This window comes from Bubalus kerabau, chromosome 1 (assembly GCF_029407905.1).
Source record: "Bubalus kerabau isolate K-KA32 ecotype Philippines breed swamp buffalo chromosome 1, PCC_UOA_SB_1v2, whole genome shotgun sequence".
Classification (NCBI taxonomy): Eukaryota; Metazoa; Chordata; class Mammalia; order Artiodactyla; family Bovidae; genus Bubalus; species Bubalus kerabau.
The window spans coordinates 253,638,507-253,657,286 of record NC_073624.1 but is presented as its reverse complement, the minus strand read 5'-3'; the positions used below and the strand labels follow the sequence as shown (position 1 = coordinate 253,657,286).

At 36.3% G+C, this 18,780-nt stretch overlaps 1 protein-coding gene across 12 annotated transcripts in view; it reads left to right on the top strand.

Moving 5' to 3' along the window:
* The window catches only part of EDIL3 (EGF like repeats and discoidin domains 3), an 818,524-nt gene that overhangs the window by 580,386 nt on the left and 219,358 nt on the right, over positions 1 to 18,780 (top strand). For 11 of the 12 annotated variants that reach the window (XM_055563384.1, XM_055563418.1, XM_055563390.1 and 8 more), the window contains one exon: positions 12,789 to 12,902. The exons of the other annotated variant lie outside the window; for it this stretch is intronic. In XM_055563384.1, coding sequence (XP_055419359.1) covers positions 12,789 to 12,902 — 114 coding nt within the window. The remainder of the gene's footprint in view (positions 1 to 12,788; positions 12,903 to 18,780) is intronic. 12 annotated transcript variants of the gene reach the window in all.

Sequence of the window (18,780 nt, the reverse complement as noted above, 5' to 3'; positions counted from 1 at the left end):
TCTCATTAAAAATATACCTATGTTTTTTATCCAGCAACATGATAAATAAACATTCAACTGAACGATAGAAATATCAATTAGCCCATATTATAATACTGTAGACAGTTGTTTTTTGGTCCTTAAAGTTGATATTTTCCCATAAATTACATCATTTAATCCTTAAAGCAGCTTTAAAGTATAATAGACTTCATTATTTTTAACTATGCCTATGATATAAAATTTCAAAGATATTAAATCTTTTGGACTCTGGGAGAGGGAGAAGGTGGGATGATTTGGGAGAATGGCATTGAAACATGTATAATATCATATATGAAATGAATTGCCAGTCCAGGTTCGACGCATGATACAAGATGCTTGGGGCTGGTGCACTGGGATGACCCAGAGAGATGGTATGCGGAGGGAGGTGGGAGGCGGGTTCAGTATGGGGAACACATGTATACCCGTGGCAGATTCATGTTGATGCATGGCAAAACCAGTACAATATTGTAAAGTAATTAGCCTCCAATTAAAATAAATACATTTATAATAAAAATAAATTAATTAATTAAAGAATAAATAAATGTAAAAGTCAGAACCATTCTTATTTTATTACCTGAGTCTACATATATATGTAGGTGAGACTGATTTATAGTTATTTTTAAGAAATTATTCTAGAGTTAAGTGAAATTATTTTTCTTTATATATAAGATGTGACTGTGTATCACTGCCTGTTATTTAATTGTGATATGGCCTATATGCTTTCATTACTTCTTCATTTTTAGTATAAGTTACTGTCAGTGTTTAAAAAATAATCATGGTCATTGAAGAGAAAAATAATTCAGCCTGGTGAGTTGAAAGTTTTAATTTACTCCCTTAAAAAAATCTCTTGATAAAATATCTTAAAATGATATATCGATATTAAGCCCTTCTATCTACAACTTGTATATGAAACAAGTGATTAAATGCAAGTTTCATATGTATTGTATCTTCAAAAATATTATGAATTAAGTTGCTGATCAAAGTGCAAGTTGATACAACCACTTAAAAACCCATTTGGCATTATCTACTGAAGTATATAAATGACTCAGCCGTTTCATTCCTAGGTATACCCAGAGAAAGTTCAATATGCTTATGCACAAGTGCACTCATGGATGCTTTTATTTTTAACAACAGAAGTGCCATAAACAATAGAAAGGAAAAATGCATTGTCATATAATTTACAGTGAAATATCATAAAGCAGTGAAAATGAACTCACTGCAACTGCCTGTAGAACCATTTTGAATGAAGCCTCAAACAAAAGAGCACATGTTGAATGATTTCTTTTTTCTAATATAAATTTCAAATACACGATAAGGCAAATATAAAAGGTACTATTTAGTAATGTGTATTTAGGCAACAAAACTCTAAACCATACAGAGTGAGGCTGGGATTGCCATAATAAGCAGGAAATCAGTTATGTTTGTGAGGATGGAGAGAAAGTTGTGAATGGAAGGACAAAGGAAGGCTCTGAAGTGCTGGCATTATTCTTGTGTTTGACCTTGGTGACTGTGGCACAGATTGTCTTAACAATAACACATTTAACTCTATTGCTCTGTGTATTTATCTGTGTGTGTGTTATCTTGCAAACAAAGATTTTTAAAAATGTGAATTATCTCCTTTGAAAAATAAAAATTCCAACTGTACAGGTATAAAATAGATCCATGTCCTCTCTAAAGAAACAAAAATGTATTCTTTTCATCAGAATGTAAGGTTAAAAGGCAAGTATAAAAGAATGTAAGAGCCAAATATGTCCATTTCTAAATAGACAACGATGTGAATTTCAGGAATAAAATTAAAACAGATGCCTATTAAGCCTAAACTAAGAGTATGAGAAAAATTACTAAAAGGAACAAAAGAATTAGGGAAAAGTATTCCAAACTAAGATGTTAGTGCTGGAGTCTTTGGCCTAGAGTGGCAATACTAATACTACTCTGTCCCTATTCAGTCTATGGGATTTCTATGGGATTTGTGGCTGTCTATGGGATTCTTCCGGAGAAGGCAATGGCAACCCACTCCAGTACTCTTGCCTGGAAAATCCCATGGATGAAGGAGCCTGGTAGGCTGCAGTCCATGGGGTCACGAAGAGTCGGACACGACTGGGCGACTTCACTTTCACTTTTCACTTTCATGCATTGGAGGAGGAAATGGCAACCCACTCCACTGTTCTTTTCTGGAGAATCCCAGGGACGGTGGGGCCTGGTGGGCTGCCGTCTGTGGGGTCGCACAGAGTCAGACACGACTGAAGCGACTTAGCAGCAGCAACAGCATGGGATTCTTCAGGCGAGAACAGTGGAGTGGGTTGCCATATCCTCCTCTAGGGCATCTTCTCTAGCTAGAGATTGAACCCGCATCTCCCATGTCTCCTGCATTGGCAGGTAGATTCTTTACCACTGAATGAATCACTGGGAATCCCACTACGTTTGTAGATCAAGGACTAGGTAGTATGACTTTTCTGCCCTCCTCAGCACATAGAGTGGCACCTTGAAAGCAACCATGAAGTGAAGGTGAAAGACTTTCATATTTCCTAATGGTGGTGAAGTTAACTGGTGAATAGTACAGATTCTGAAGACAAATTATCTGGGTTTTAATCTCAGTTTTACCGTATGTGTGACTCTAGGCTAGTGTTTTATATTTTCAATGTCTCAAGTCACTCATCTGGAAAACTCATGATAATAGTAAGTAGCTCAGAAGGTGTGATAATAAATACAAAATGCTTAAAACAATGTTTGGCTCATAGTACAAGTGGTTGAATGTGCTAATTGTTGTCAATAGGTTGTCATCCCAAAGTACTATTTGTACATACTTAATAAAAATTGCAGTTATTTTTAAGAAATTAATTCTAGAGCTAAAGTTTCTATGTATTCAAAATATAACTGTGTATCAGTGCCTGTTATTTAAATGTGGCATTGCTTGTATGCTTTTAGTGGCTCATCATTTTTAGTATAAGTTACTGTCTGTCGTTGTTGCTTATTACTGTCATTGAAGAGAAAAATAATTCAACCTGGTTTCAGTTTACTCCTTTAAAAGCTTCTCTTGATAAAAATATGTCTTAAAATGATATATCAGTGTTAAACTCTCTACTTACAACTTGTATATGTAGTGAAATAAGTGGTTATGGTTTCATGCATATTATATATTCCAAACTGTTTTGAATTAATTTGCTGATAAGAGTTCAAATTTTCCCCCAATTCTTTTATTCATCCTAGTAATTTTTCTCAAATTCTTAAGTGATTTTGGCTTAATGAATATCTTAATATTTTATTTCTGAAATCCCCAACTGCTTGTCTATTTAGAAGTGAGTTTCTTTGGCTCTTACATAGCTGAAGAATATATACAAGTATAACTATATAAATAATACACTGAAGCTTACATATAGGTAAATTCTAAAGATTATGAACTGCTTTGCTGAATTCAAGCAATAAATTTTAGTTTGAGCAAAAGCCTGAGGAGGACTCATTTGTCAATAATGATTTTCTACTTCAGGTACTTTTCCTTAGGGTCTGCTGAATATACAAAATGGAAAGCATGGCCATATTGCTGAAATTAAAGTGCTTATTTAAAAGGAAAGAAAGAAAATATGGAGAGATCGTATTCTAGTTGACAATGCAAGTAGGATATCCAAATAAAATATAGGATGGCAAGGTGAATTTGAATTGCAGATAAAATTTTTTTTGATAAGCTATGAGTCAAATATTGCATGGACATCTTGTATTTTTATTTGCTGGATCTGGCAACCCTAAATATTAAGAAGTCTCTATGCATTTAAAATCAAGCTTAATGTTTAAAAATGCATGCCGTAGTCATCATGTTATATGTATGGTCTGAGTGATATAGTCAATTTAAATTTCCCTTCCAAGTTTTTTAATTATTTTTCCAAATGTTACCAGTAATGAAATTCTAGAGTGAATGAGCTTTTTAAACCTCAGATCTATTGAATTCCTGCCCCCCTTTCCACTCTTCTTAAATTCTCTATTAACTTTCCAATATCCAAGGACTAAAGTTCAGACTCCTTAACTTGATTTGTAAGGGTGTAAAAATCTAGTCCCAGACTAGCTAGTCACCACAATCCCTAGCAGTTCCACACATGTAGTCTCTGTGCATATCCAGACATTTGAAAGTGCTCAGTTCTCACTGAAAACATTGTGTCCTTTTATGTTCCTTCCCACTGTAACACATCTAAAATCTCCTGCTGATCCTTTAAACACGAACCAAATATTGCCTTCTTCCACATCTCCTCTAGAGAAAGCTGTTGCCTCATCTGTGATCACAGTACATTTTGTACATAATGATATGTAGCACACATTTTATTATAATTATCTCTCTGAATAGACTTATAGGAGGTGAGACCTCTTAGAGCTATCCCTATTCCCTGATGTATCCTATGATATATTTTAGAATCTGATTCATGGAAGGTGCTCACCAGAGTTTTAATGAATGAAGGAATGAGTGAGTGAGTGAATGGGTGGGTGAAAAGCAGCCATGTGAATTGTAGCTGTGCTTCCCATGTGAATCCCAACTCATTTAGCCAGTTATGGATTTTTGATAGCTCACTATAGAAAAAAAAATCCAAAACAGTTGAACCTTAGTATTAACCACTAAAATTGAGAGAACTGCTAGCAAACTAATTTAACATACATCTGGCAGAATAGAGTAATTAATTTTGGATAGACCATTATGAATATGCAAAAATATATAAATTATATCACACATAATAAAAATAGGAAATTGGGAAACATATATAAGTTTTATACTTGGAGCAAAGAACTATGGGACAGTGAGGAGTCACTATCAAATGTGCAGAATAATAAGGTGCTTATTATTTTAGAAAAATAACTTGCAGAGTAATTAGCTACAACTTGACATAACTCAGAAGTGTTTTCCACAGTCAGACTCCTCTCAAACTCAACATTGTCTAGTCTGCTAGAGTAATTTAGTTATTGATATTTGGAATTTCTTTGAGAAACTTAGCATCCATTTTTTAGAGCACTTGTCACTTTGTCTACTGATGGCAACCCACTCCAGTACTCTTGCCTCGAGAATCCCGCGGACAAATCCATGGGGTTGCAAAGAGTTGGACACGACTGAGCGACTAACACACACACACACACACACACACACACTGTACTATAAGAGCCTTGAGGAAAGTAAGGGACCATGATATATTAATCTTTGCGTTCTTGGAACCTAACAGAGAACTGAGGATGGGTGGATGGATAGATGGGCTTATGCACAGAGGTTCTATGTACTGTCAACCCCAGTTACCCTTAGAATCTTAGGCTGACTGTATAACAATAAAGTGTATAACATAAATATGCCTTCATTCCACTCAAGTCTATTTAAATTAGAATCTTTAGTGGGGTGGCTTTGTATCTGGTATATTTTAAAGTTCTAACTTTTAAAGGAAGCATTGCTCTAAATCCATTTTCCCTGATAGAACCCCTTTAGAAATAAGCTGATACATCTGCCCCAACCAAGGAACTCACTGTCCTAGTACACATGGAGATTCCCCAGGTCTCTGATATTCTCAGTTCTTTCTTACCAATCAGCAAATATTTATTGCAGGTCAGCTTACTATGCCACATGTCCCCAAGGTAATATTCTTTGCAATGGTTTGCTCTTTGGTAAAAAAATTTTACCAGAGACATTGGTTCATTTTGGCATCTACTGTGTTTTTCATATAGCTTTTTAAATGAATTTCTTCAAGGCCTCTAATATTTGAGTTGTATCACCCTCTTGATTACCCCTCCCTCAACCCTTCTTCCATATTCCCTGGTTTTGGCTTTATAAGTATCTTAGAATGGCTGTCTTACCTTGTTGGCCAAATATCTGATTAAGACAAATAAAGCCTTACTGAAATAATTTTATATGGAAACATTCTAGAGAATTGGGCTCTACCTGGTTACCAGTAGCAGAGGTTTTTGCATCAAAATTGAGATCCCAAAATAAGTTTCAGGATGCCATACAGATAAGCATAGAATACTATCTTTAATAGTAAGTGGTGATGGGTAAATACCTCTTGGATATTTTTTTACACTGTTGTTCTTGGTAATGAAAGTTATCAGTAAATTATTATAAAAGGTTTGTGTGTGATATGTTCTGATTGAAGAAGGCTCATTTTAATTTGCTATTTTAAAAGGAATTGCTAGCAATATAGCAAAAGGCTGGATCAAAACAGCATTCAAGCACACATAATTAAAAATATACTGTCTTGTCCCAGAAGTGATTGGGGAGTCCTATAGATTATTCGGATTATGACTTAATTAAATTCAGTATCTGAGTGGGAGGACAGAATTCCTAGAAATTCATCATAATTTATTCAGCCTTAAAAAAGAAATTGAATAACTGTAGTCTTTAGATAAGAAAAAAAATAAAAGGTCAAATTTTAAAAGACAGTCACTCACAGGAGGTCTGGAGACTATTTAATCACTAATGGGGAGCCCAGGGAAGATAGGTTGTTAAGGATCAAAAAGAGCAGACTCTTGAAAATAAGCTCTTGCTGGCTAATTAACAGTCAGTAACAATATTGCAGGAAAAAAGACAACCTGAGGGAAGGGAGTAAGGGAGCCAAGGAATTATGTCTTTGAGAAGGAAAAAAAGGGCTTAATTATGGTATCCTTTTAATATATCAAAATGAGGGTGCTCAGCCTGACAATCAGTTGTGCTTTCTTAATGCTCATGGGACCTGAATACACTTGGGGATCAAAAGGAGGTCATTTCCCGAGTGAATTAAGTTGTCTTTTTTCCTCCACTCAAGAGGACGTTACATGGATTTCTGTCCTAAAAAGGAGCGGATGTCCTAGTCTAAATGATGGTCAGTATTGAAAATATTCCAGGCCGAGTTGGCAAAGTAAATGTAGTTGAATGACTGGGGCTAGATGGTGCCCACCTCGGGAGCTCTGGAGAGAAGCAAGGGTAAGCTGGCACTCCGATGGCCCACGAGTGCAACGTGCAGTCATTTCTATTCTGCATGTTGCAAATGGGAGCCAGTTTGAAAACTAATTAATTAATTAACTATTTAGTCAATTCATTTTGAAAGTTTCCACTGGACGTCCTAGCAAATTAGACTTCAGAAATCTCCATTTCATCTCTGGCCAGTTGGTGGAGTCTATAACGAAGAATGGGATTACAGATTATTTAAATATAATTATCTGAGAAGAAGCAGCAGCATTTCTGTAGCAAGACTCATGCCCAGAGAAGTCATTGTTCTTTGAAGACACAGATAAAGGAACTAGCAAATATTGGGTTGGCCAAAAAGTTAATCTGGGTTTTTCTGTAAATTATGGAAAAGCCCAAATGAACTTTGTGACCAATCCAATATAATTTTGATTTTAAAAACTCTGTGCTAACCTACTACTTTGAAGTCAGTTTCATGGGCTTGGGGCTATATTTTGCACAGTGATGGGTCTAACAAAGATCAAGAAAAAAAAAGACTCGAAGTAACTGAGCACTTCTCATGATGCAGATGTGTGCAAGTTCATGAGTACTCAGAATGATCACAATGAATTTATGTGTTTTGCAATTACTAGACTTCTTTACAGTGACACCACCAGAGAATGCATGGGTTTACATTATTTCTGTTAGCAAAAAGCCAAGCCTAAGAGGAAAGACTGCAGCATACCTTTCCAAATCTGTGTAAGGTGGGCTAAGGGCAAAATAATGGTAAAGATAAAGAAACTAAGTTATACATATAATACTAATGAGTTTCTGTATTTACAACAGAAAAGGGGTCTGGAAACCCTTGAAGAGTACTTTTTGTTTCAAAGATAGGCCTGCTGTTGTGATCAACTATCTACTCTCTCATCTATTTCTCCCCTTCCTTCCTTTGCTTTGCTTTTTAATTTCTTCACACACATGCACCATGAGTTTATATCTGGGAATTTGTGCTCAACTCTTTCCACTGTCCTTCAGTCAGCTAGAGAGTAGGCAGCAAAGTTTAATGTTTTCAGTGAGAAATCAGGATTCAGCTAGATGTGTTGTTATAAAATCTAGCTTTGAATGATGCTACTTTTAAAAACAATTCTCAGGGAAGCAGTCATAGAACTAAAAAACTCAAAAAGTAATCATTATAAATGAACTATAACAATAACCAAATATAGAAATTCCTATTTTTATATAGAATTGCTGTATCAAAATTTTCTTAGTTATAAAATACTTTAGAAATTCTCAATGTATTTGAAGTTCATTGTTGTTCAGTTGCTAAGTCATATCTGACTCTTTGCGACCCCATGGACTGCAGCAGGCCAGGCTTTCCTGTCCTTTTTTGTCTCCTGGGGTTTGCTCAAATTCATGTCCATTGAGTCTGTGGTGCCATCTCCATCTCATCTTCTGCCTCTGCCCCTTTTTGCCTTCAGTCTTTCCCAGCATCGGAGTCTTTTCCAATGAATCAGCTCTTCCATCAGGTGGCTGAAGCATTGGAGGTTCAACTTCAACATCAGTCCTCCCAATGAATATTTAGAGTTGATTTCTTTTAGGATTGACTGGTTTGATCTCTTTGCTGTCCAAGGGACTCTCAAGAGTCTTCTCCAACACCACAATTCAGAAGCATCAATTCTTGGTGCTCAGCCTTCTTTATGGTCCAACTCTCACATCCAGACCTGACAGCTAGAAAAACCATAGCTTTGACTATATGGACCTTTGTCAGCAAAATGATGTCTCTGCTTTTAAATACACTGTCTAAGTTTGTCATAGCTTTCCTCCCAAGCAGCAAGCATCTTTTAATATCATGCTTGCAGTCACGGTCCACAGTGATTTTGGAGCCCAAGATATGAGGACATTTTTCTGGAAATGGTAATGGCATGATCTATGACAAAGAGAGATGTACGTGATTTATTACAAAGGACTTTAACTTTCATTTCATTACATTATATTCTGTGAACATTTATATCCAGTCTTTAATTAAATATGATTTATCCAAATTGAGGTCTGTTTCCATTTAGATTGCTTTCAGTGTTAATCACTGTGCAAATAGCCTTCACCGCTGTAAGAACTCTTACATTATATTGATATATAAAAGCTCCTGTGTAATTTGTATCTGTTATCTGAGCCTACATGTTACTAGGTGTGTACATAGAAATGTTTTACTTATTTTGCTACTTTATTAAAGTATGAAATTCAATATAGTGTTTTTAATTTTATGAATTTACGTTAAGGTAGTTATTTTTATCTATCACAAACTGAATAATGGCTAGAAAGCATTTTCTCTTCAGCAAATGCAATTTCAGTTCATTCCACCTAAAGTTCAGGTCAGTTCAGTTCAGTCACTCAGTCGTGTCCAACTCTTTGCGACCCCATGAATTGCAGCATGTCAGGCCTCCCTGTCCATCACCATCTCCTGGAGTTCACTCAAACTCACGTCCATCGAGTCAGTGATGCCATCCAGCCATCTCATCCTCTGTCGTCCCCTTCTCTTCCTGCCCCCAATCCCTCCCAGCATCAGGGTGTTTTCCAATGAGTCAACTCTTCGCATGAGGTGGCCAGAGTACTGGAGCTTCAGCTTTAGCATCATTCCTTCCAAAGAACACCCAGGGCTGATCTCCTTCAGAATGGACTGCTTGGATCTCCTTGCAGTCCAGAGGACTCTCAAGAGTCTTCTCCAATACCACAGTTCAAAAGCAACCCCTGGGTAAAGGTGTAACTGTATTTTTAGAAACAAATATTGTTAATTTTAACCTCATTGTTGGTGATTGTAGACCCAGTCTGATGAACAAGTACATAGAAATTCAAAGGTTGATTAATCTCAGTTAAATTCACATTCTCCTGTGTAAAGGACTACTTATTGTTTAAAACATAGAAGAAATGAGGAAGCAAAGAAAAATGGTGCATACATATCCTAAAAGTATATATAATAACTCTTGATTTGTCACATATCATCAGCTGTGAAGACTTCCTTCTGTTAACATTTCAAAGCCTCAAGAGCTGAGTTTGATTTTACTTGTAATATAGGTCAATATTGAAATGAGAAATGCTCAGGTAAGGCAATTCTCTTACATGAGAATTAAAATGTATGTTATATCCCTTAGCTTCAAATCCTGGGTGGGTCCCTATACAGCCTTCCTGCATTCATTTCTTAAGTCTATTACACATGTGGCTTTTCTAGGTCTTTCTAGGAAACCAGGGTACAGAGAAGCTACCTTCTCAGCCAGTTCCACGTCTTCAGTGCCAAAGAGAAAGCCTGTCTCCCTTAGTTGACACTGGGCATTCATGGTAATCTGGCCCCTACCTACATTCCATACTTGGTTTCTAGCACCCTCCTTCCCACTCTCTGCTCCAGACAAACTGCTGTTTGTGTGCTTGAACACACCATCACACCATGAACACTCCTCTTCAAAGCGGTGACTCATTCTGGATCCCTGCTCGGCAATGTTAATACAATGCCATCTTCATCCTGTTTTTATTAATCCTAACTGAAACTTCCCCTCAAGTCCAAGATCAAATTTTATTCCCCTTATGTGGTCTTTTTCAGATATTAATACTCAGTATCACTTCAGTATATATATATATATATATATATATATATATATATATATACACACACACACACACACACACATACACATACATACATACACACACACACACACATAGATATATGTACATATATATAATAAGAATACTTTTTTATGTCTAACTTTACAAAATAAGGCAATGTATTCTTTAAGACCTGATGATTTAACTTTTTATCGGCCACTGACATACCTCACCTAAAACAAATTGCCATAGATATGATGTAGGCAAAGATACATTAGGCATGTTCCAAAGTAGCCAGTTATTGCCCCTACCTTGTACTGAGCAGGTAAGAAAATAAATAACACAGTGATTTCTGTGCCAGTTTCAAAATTTAATGAAAATATGTTTCACATTCATCCCATATAAATAAAGACTAGATGAATTTTTGAGGGGAAAAAAGAGCTAAATATTTCATCAGGTGAGAAAATGAATGAATGACATATTCTTCCTTTAGTACTTTCCTTTCTTCCTTCTTCCTCTCATGGAAGTTTTAGTGTCAAAAATTTGAGTCTATTATATTTTATAGTACACAGCTGTTTCTTAGAATGATCAGATTCTGATTTAATCCTATTATTTGATGTTAATATTTGCTTAAAATGGGATTCCCAGGTGGCTCAGGTGGTAAAAACTCCTCCTGCCACCCTGGGTTGGGAAGATCCCCTGGAGTAGGAAATGGCAACCCACTCCAGTATTCTTGTCTGAAGAATCCCATGGACACGGGAGCCTGGCGCTCTACAGTCCTTGAACTAGCAAAGAGTCAGACGTGATTGAACACTCTGGCATGGTTTAAATGATTTAGATTATTTCTGAATAGTCATGGATTATCTCCACCCTCAAGATGTAGCAGTTGACCAGAAACCAAAAAGGACAAGAAATCTTTTATAAAGCAGTCACCTGCCTAAAGAAATTTAGACCAAACTTTGCCATAACCTGAGAATGAGAGGGTGAACGAATCTGCTTCCAGCAGGAGATCCTGTTTATAAGAAAGATGTTAAAGGAAAAGGAAAACTAGAAGTTTTCTAATATTTTGTTCTTGTTTAATATTGAGAGGGTAATTTAATGATCATATTGTTTTAAGCACCATGAAAACCCAGAACTTTAAGATAGCTTTTGATATGTTTATCAGAAGGCATATTACACGTCTGAAATAATTTTCTTCAGATTGCACCACTATTTTGTTAGATATTTGATCAAGCAATATTTACTGGGCACTAGTGGTCTTCTAGATAGAGTGTGTGGCATTTTGGGGGGTACAGAGAACAGTACTGGGACAGGTCCTGCATTTGTAAAGTTCACGGATTGACTGTGAGAGGGAAAGGCCCACAGAAAGACGATTCCTAAGGAAGAGCATTTAGGTATTTAAGAGGCGGTTGTGGGGACAGGAGCAGAGCAGGTGTTCAATTGAAACAGATGATAGAAGGAAAGCAGTCAGAGCCGTGTACATCCTCCATTTACTTTACTAGTTCCCACAGAGCCAAACTCGGGGCTGTGCTTAGAGGAAATGATGTGCAAATATTGGTGATTGATACTTCACTGAGTTCATCATTATTCCTTTTTTTTTTTTTTAGTTCAAAATCCCATTTATTGTCCCTGTTATCCAAAATTAGCATGGAATTTAGTATAATTTGCTGAATGTTTTATATATCATATGATTTTTCATCAGGTATAATAATAGTATATCAAAGGTAAATCCCTTTAGTCACCCTAACTTTAGAAACCCTTGAATGAAATTAGGAAATGATCGTCATTTACATTTATTATACTTTGCATGTAACAAGCTTTAGCTATTAACTCTAATTTGCTTCTCATTGCATTCATCAAAGGTGAACTATTTAGAAACTAAAACATCTCTGTCAGTTAGAATTTTAATGAATTAAGATGAAATGAGACAGTGTTAATTGGCAGTGGTTGCTGCTGGGGAGGTGTCTAGATCTTGTAAGTGATACCAATTCATTTCTCAATCAGGGTTATTTTGTTTGATTTAATTTTAAGGACACACTGAATATTTCCCCAACTAGTCATGTTTATTTTCAGGATTAGAGAGTGTTTTAGTTGTGTTGGATTTGGATTCTCAATTCCATTTGAACTTGACTTAGTTTGATTGTTAATAAATTGTCTATTGTAAGCACCATTTATATTATTGACAAGACATATGCACATGACATTATTTAGACCTTCTCTTATTTGAAATGCCTAAAACCTTCTAAAAATCTATCTTTTTTCACCAATAATTCTCGTTCTCTCTTCTTCCTATTTTCCTCAGATATAAATGAATGTGAAGCTGAGCCCTGCAAAAATGGTGGGATATGTACAGACCTTGTTGCTAACTATTCCTGTGAGTGCCCAGGGGAATTCATGGGAAGAAATTGTCAGTACAGTAAGTATTCACATATACGTGAATATCTCTATATGTATATATATCCTCTGTTTGCATCACTTTCACTTATTATGGAATTCGGGTCAAAATCAGCAATTGCTTCTGGGGTTTATAATATATTGAAATGTGAATTTCATATTTGTTATTATCAAATATGATAACAACAATCAAATGTTGTTAGTGTACATATGTACTCCTGGATGGGTCTCGGAGCATGATAGGGATACGAGTGGTAGGGATAGTGGATACCTTGTGACCTCAAAGGAGCTCAACAGTTCCTTAAAGACACAAGTGCATCACTTTTATGAGCCTCATTTTGGCTTTTGAGTATATATAGGACCTAATTTCCTCCCAGGCTGGTTATTCTGGTTCAAACAATGAATTCAGAGCATTGTAAACAGAGAACCTGGTCACAAATAAAAGGTAGAGATTAATGAGGATTCATGTTAAGCTGGCCTATCTATTAGTAAGATAGGCCATTTATTTGTCTTCTTGGAAGCCTAAGTCCATAAGGTCTTGAAGTGATGGATCAAATTATAGGACAATAATTTGCCTAAAGTGTTTACCATGAAGCACAGAGCACCCCACCTTTCCAAAAACAAACAAACAAAAAATAGGGAGAGGTAATAACAGGATTATAGTTGGTGGAAGGAGACCAGAATTGGGCACACATACTTGTTAATGAGAACAGTAGTGGTGTAGTTTATTAGTTGTTGGACATTTATAGAACTTCATAGTGCTATGGCTTTGATGTATATAATGATGTTAGAGCATTGTAACATTATGCAAGTTCAGGATGCAAATGCAGATGAGAATTCAGACATGGAAACTAAGACACGTGGGCTTTGTGGTTTTCCCAGGCTCTCAAAGTTAGTGCCAAAAGCACAACTGGAAGGAATCTAGAATCAGGTCTTAAGATTCCAAATTCTGTATATTTTTCTCTAAATCAAGATGTCTCTGTGGATAGAGATGAACATGGTAAACTTGAAAGCACCTTCACCTCTGTTCTCTCTTATACACACACATACACACACACACACTCACTCACTCCATCCCTCTCTCCCTCTTTCTCTTCTCTTTCTCTTTAGCCAGAGTAACAATTTTATTTCTCACTTTCCCTCTCTTTATTCCCCTTTGACAATGGTAATTTATAAAATAAAACAAGGAAAATTATTGAAGAATTAATTTGGGTTATGTATTTAGACAAAATGATCTGGGGATTCTCATCACCCTAGTCCTGAAAATCTTCATGAAAATGATGAACTTGTTAATATCAAAGAAATACTTGAGACTGAGCAAAATTTTTCTAAGCTTGAAAATAATTGGAGGGTGCTTCTCTGGGAGCTCAGTGGTAAAGAATCCACCTGACAATGCAGGAGACACTGGTTCAATCCCTGATTCGGGAAGATCCCACAGGCTGTGAAGCCAACTAAGCTCGTGTGCCACAGCTATTGATCCTGTGCTCACAATCTCTGGAGCCGCAACTACATATGTACTCATAAGCCCTAGAACCTGTGCTCCACAACAAGGGAAGGAACCACAATGAGAAGCCTGCTCCTTGCAGCTAGAGAGTAGCCCCCACGGCCACAACTAGAGAAAAGCCTGCACAGCAGTGAGGACTAAGCACAGTCATAAATAAATAAAGCTAGTTAAAAAATGAAAATAATTGGAGAAGGACACAGAGAACAAGTTAATAAAGGGAGGCTCAAGCATGGATGAATGGAAGGAAAGGAGAGTCTGAGTAAGCAGATTATTCTGAATAAACCATAGCCGTCCAGTCAACTAACCTAGCAACCTTCCTACAAAGAGTTTAACTCACCTCCCACTAAGTTAAATTCAGTTTCAGGTAGTCCTTGGCCCACCCAGGCCCAGCTCTTGCATGAACCTTTGGTTCATGGGACCTGAATATACTGCCTAGTGAGCCTTTGCCACCTGTATTGATCAAGGAGCAACTAGACAGCCAGTTGGTTGCCTGTTATTGTTGTTCAGTAACTAAGTCGTGTCGGACTGTTTGTCCCATGAAGTATATAGCACACCAGGCTTCCCTGTCCTTCCCTGTCTCCCGGAGTTTGCTCCAACTCAGTCCGTTGAGTCACTAATGACATCCAATCATATCGTCCTCTGTCACCCTCTTCTCCTCTTGCCCTCAGTATTTCCCAGCATCAGGGTGTTTTTTAATGAGTCAGATCTTCCCATCAGGTGGCCAAAGTATTGGAGCTTCATCATCGGTCCTTCCAATGAATATTCAGGGTTGATTTCCTTTAGAACTGACTGGTTTGATCTCCTTACTCTTCAAGGGACTTTCAAGAGTCTTCTTCCACACTACAATTTGAAATAGCTCAGGTGGAATTCCGTCACCTCCACCCATTGAAAATGGAAGGATGTGAGCTAGAAAGTGAAACTGATGACTAAAGCTTGTGCATCTCTCCATTAGCAATTTTACTGAAGTCACCACATGTGAAAGTATCCTTGAAAAGAAAGAAACCTGATAGATTAAGAAGGATGTATCAAAATAGGCTTCGAGCTTAATTTCCCCCAGCTTGCATCTAGCGTCTTCCAATTAGTTTTTGCTACTGTATTTAACAAAATTTTGTTTTTCTTTGACTTGGTTTTGTCTCTATATAATATCTATATGTAAATCCAGACTGCTCTCTGACATGAATGTGATAGTGAGGTGCCTCCCATTATCTATCATATTCTCTGACATTCTGCTGTTCCCTTCTTCATCTCTGTGCCTTGACAGGGATCAAAAAGGGTCACGTAAGGTACACTGTAAAATATGTTCCTCTTGGGGTATTTGTTTTTATAGCATTGATTTATAAGAATATGTAATAAGGATTCTGATTCTTCCCATTGTCTTTGTTGCTGAGGATATATGGTTTTGCTTTTTTGTGTGGCTTTTTATAATGTTTAGAAAATCCAGAGTAAGAAAGTGCACCTTGCCACAGTGATGATTTAGTGCTACACACTGAAAACTTAGACCATCCCCTGACTACACGGCATATAGAAGTACCTGCAGGTTACAGCTAGTGCCAGCTCCCAGTTGATTGAGTTTAGGATCTTGAGAGTTGACATTACAGAGATTGTAACCAATTTGCTCACGTCCACTCTGAAGTTAAGATTGATAAACTTTCTTCAGTCTTTGTATGCTGTCCTGTAGGACTGCCACAAGGTCAGTTTATACCTGCAATAATGGGAGACAAGCCATTTGTTTCAGCAGATATTTCATGTGAGAGAGGGAAGAGAGAATGATGGAGATTAAGTGCTTGGCAGGGCAGGGAGCTGGGGTAGGGGTGTGGGGGTGACGGGGTGGGGGAGGAAGAGGTTAGAGGGCATCCATACCAAAAAGCTGTTGTCCTTGTGTTCACATTCAAATTGTCTTCCATCTCACTGGGGCTCCTGCACTTACATTTGCCTCACTTGTACCACTTCTGCCTTTTTAAAATTTTGATTTTATATTGAAGTATAGTTGATAGATATCTACTTCCTTCTTAATTGTACTGATGGGTTTATTGAGATCTGGTATACTTTGCAATGGGGTTATGCATGGATGGAGGAGCCTGGTGGGCTACAGTCCATGGGGTCGCTAAGAGTCGGACACGACTGAGCGACTTCACTTTCACTTTTCACTTCCATGCATTGGAGAAGGAAATGGCAACCCACTCCAGTGTTCTTGCCTGGAGAATCCCAGGGATGGGGGAGCTTGGTGGGCTGCCGTCTATGGGGTCAAACAGAGTCGGACACATCTGAAGTGACTTAGCAGCAGCAGTATGCAAATAAACTTGAAATAAGAGTTTCTCGTTTTAGGCCATTTCTGCATGCAGGCATCTTGATAGTTTATCTGAGATCACTTATTTACTTCTCACTCATTTCAAATAATCAGCAGTCATATGATACTATGATCTTAACCAGCTGCTACTACCACTAGCAAGCCTTATATCAAAATATAAAAGTGCTAATTTTGGAGGTTGCATTTCTCACTGTGTAGAGAGACTGATCTTGATATCTATATACTTATCATCAAAAGATTTTTTTTTCAGTCCTTAGCTTTTTATTTGCCTTTTCCTCATTTTTACCATACCTTCAATTTTAAGCAATTTATTATGACTGATTTTCAGTGTAATTAAATGAAATATTTTTAATATTAATGATATCCTGCATTTTAAAAACCTAAGTATAAATTCATTTATTCATTCATTATTCATTTGCATTTAAATAATTAAAGGCAAGGCATTTATGTTGAGATGAGAGTTTAATATTATTTTTTAAATTGTTATGTGAATTATTTTTCATAATGTATATCTTTAATTAATACAGCTGTTAAGTACTTTTAGTTTGTAAGGAATAAATTTATATCTAGGTCTATTATAAGATAATGCTTAATTATGTGGTAATAATTATTATGTGTATCAATCACCTGTTAAACATTTTCTGTAACAATATAATTAGTTCATATGTTAACAACAAGTGTTTTAATACTTGGCAAAGAATGTACTTCTAATTTTAACACTGATTATTTCCTAATATCTGTGGGTGAGTTAAGGCAATTATACATCTGATTTATATAATTTCAATTTAGATTTCCAGTTATGATTCATAGAGCTTTTCATTGACTTTGAAAGATCTCAATTATTTTTTAGTTTTATCTTTTTTTTAATACCACAGGGCATTTGATTAACTTTGATTATTTTTATTTTAATTGAAGTTACTTTTGATTGATACGTGAAAATTTTTAAGATGTTCCCATAGCACCTAATGGGGCTTCCCTGGTAGCTCAGTGGTTTTTAAAAAAAAAAAAGAAAGAAAGAAAAACCCGCCTGTAATGCAGGAGCTGTAGGAGACCTGAGTTTGATCCCTGGTTTGGGAAGATTCCCTGGAGGAGGAAATGGCAACCCACTCCAGAATTCTTGCTGGGAAAATCCCATGGACAGAAGAGCCTGACGGGCTACAGTCCATGGGATCTCAAAGAATCAGACCTGACTAAAGCGACTGAGCATACACTTAATACCTATTACAGTATTACAGATATTCTTCCAATTTAAGTTCTAATTTATATTCCCTTGTTTCTTTTAAATAAGTTCAAGTGTTCACATGGCCATTTTTATAAACATCTTCAAAGGACAAGGATGATGAACTGGAATGAGAAACCTGTTCTCAGGAGAATAGATATGCTTTGTCATGTAGGATTAACAGAACATGATGTTTAAAGTAAATTCAATGGAAATTGGTAGCACTTTAGTTAACTATCTAAAAATAACTTTTATTATTTTCATCTGGGGGGCTTATGTGGCTGACAGTAGCTGTATATAGTTCCCTTCTGGGTGTTTAAATGTCACATAATTAAACTTCAGGAATGGCACTCAAATTCATTTCCATTACTGATACTATTTCTGGAAATTAAAATAGTCACCAAGGGAGCCCTTATAATACAGCATCCCCAAACTATTATGCCAGAAAGTATTATGACTTGGATGATTTCAGAGCATTTTATTAAAAATCAAAACTAAAATCTTCAACTGAGGAGAAAGTGATGTTTCTAAAAGTCAAAATTATTCAGTATTTTTTTTTAATTTAGTGAAATAATCTAGATAATTCTATAGTACTTTAGGAATTCCATCTATAAACTAATAAGGGCAAAAGGTGATGATACATGTGAATAGAGTTTGAAAACTATAGATTAATATTTCTGTATCTTCATTTTTTGAGCAGCTGTAACTCTTTAAGCCTTCATTATAAATGAACCAGTATTTACAAATACACAGACATATGCTAGATAGATGTATATATGTGTTTTTTCTTTTGAAATCAACGTATGCTGCCAAGTACACTTGAATTATAAGTGAAGACTTATGCTGTTAAAATTAATAAAACATTTGAT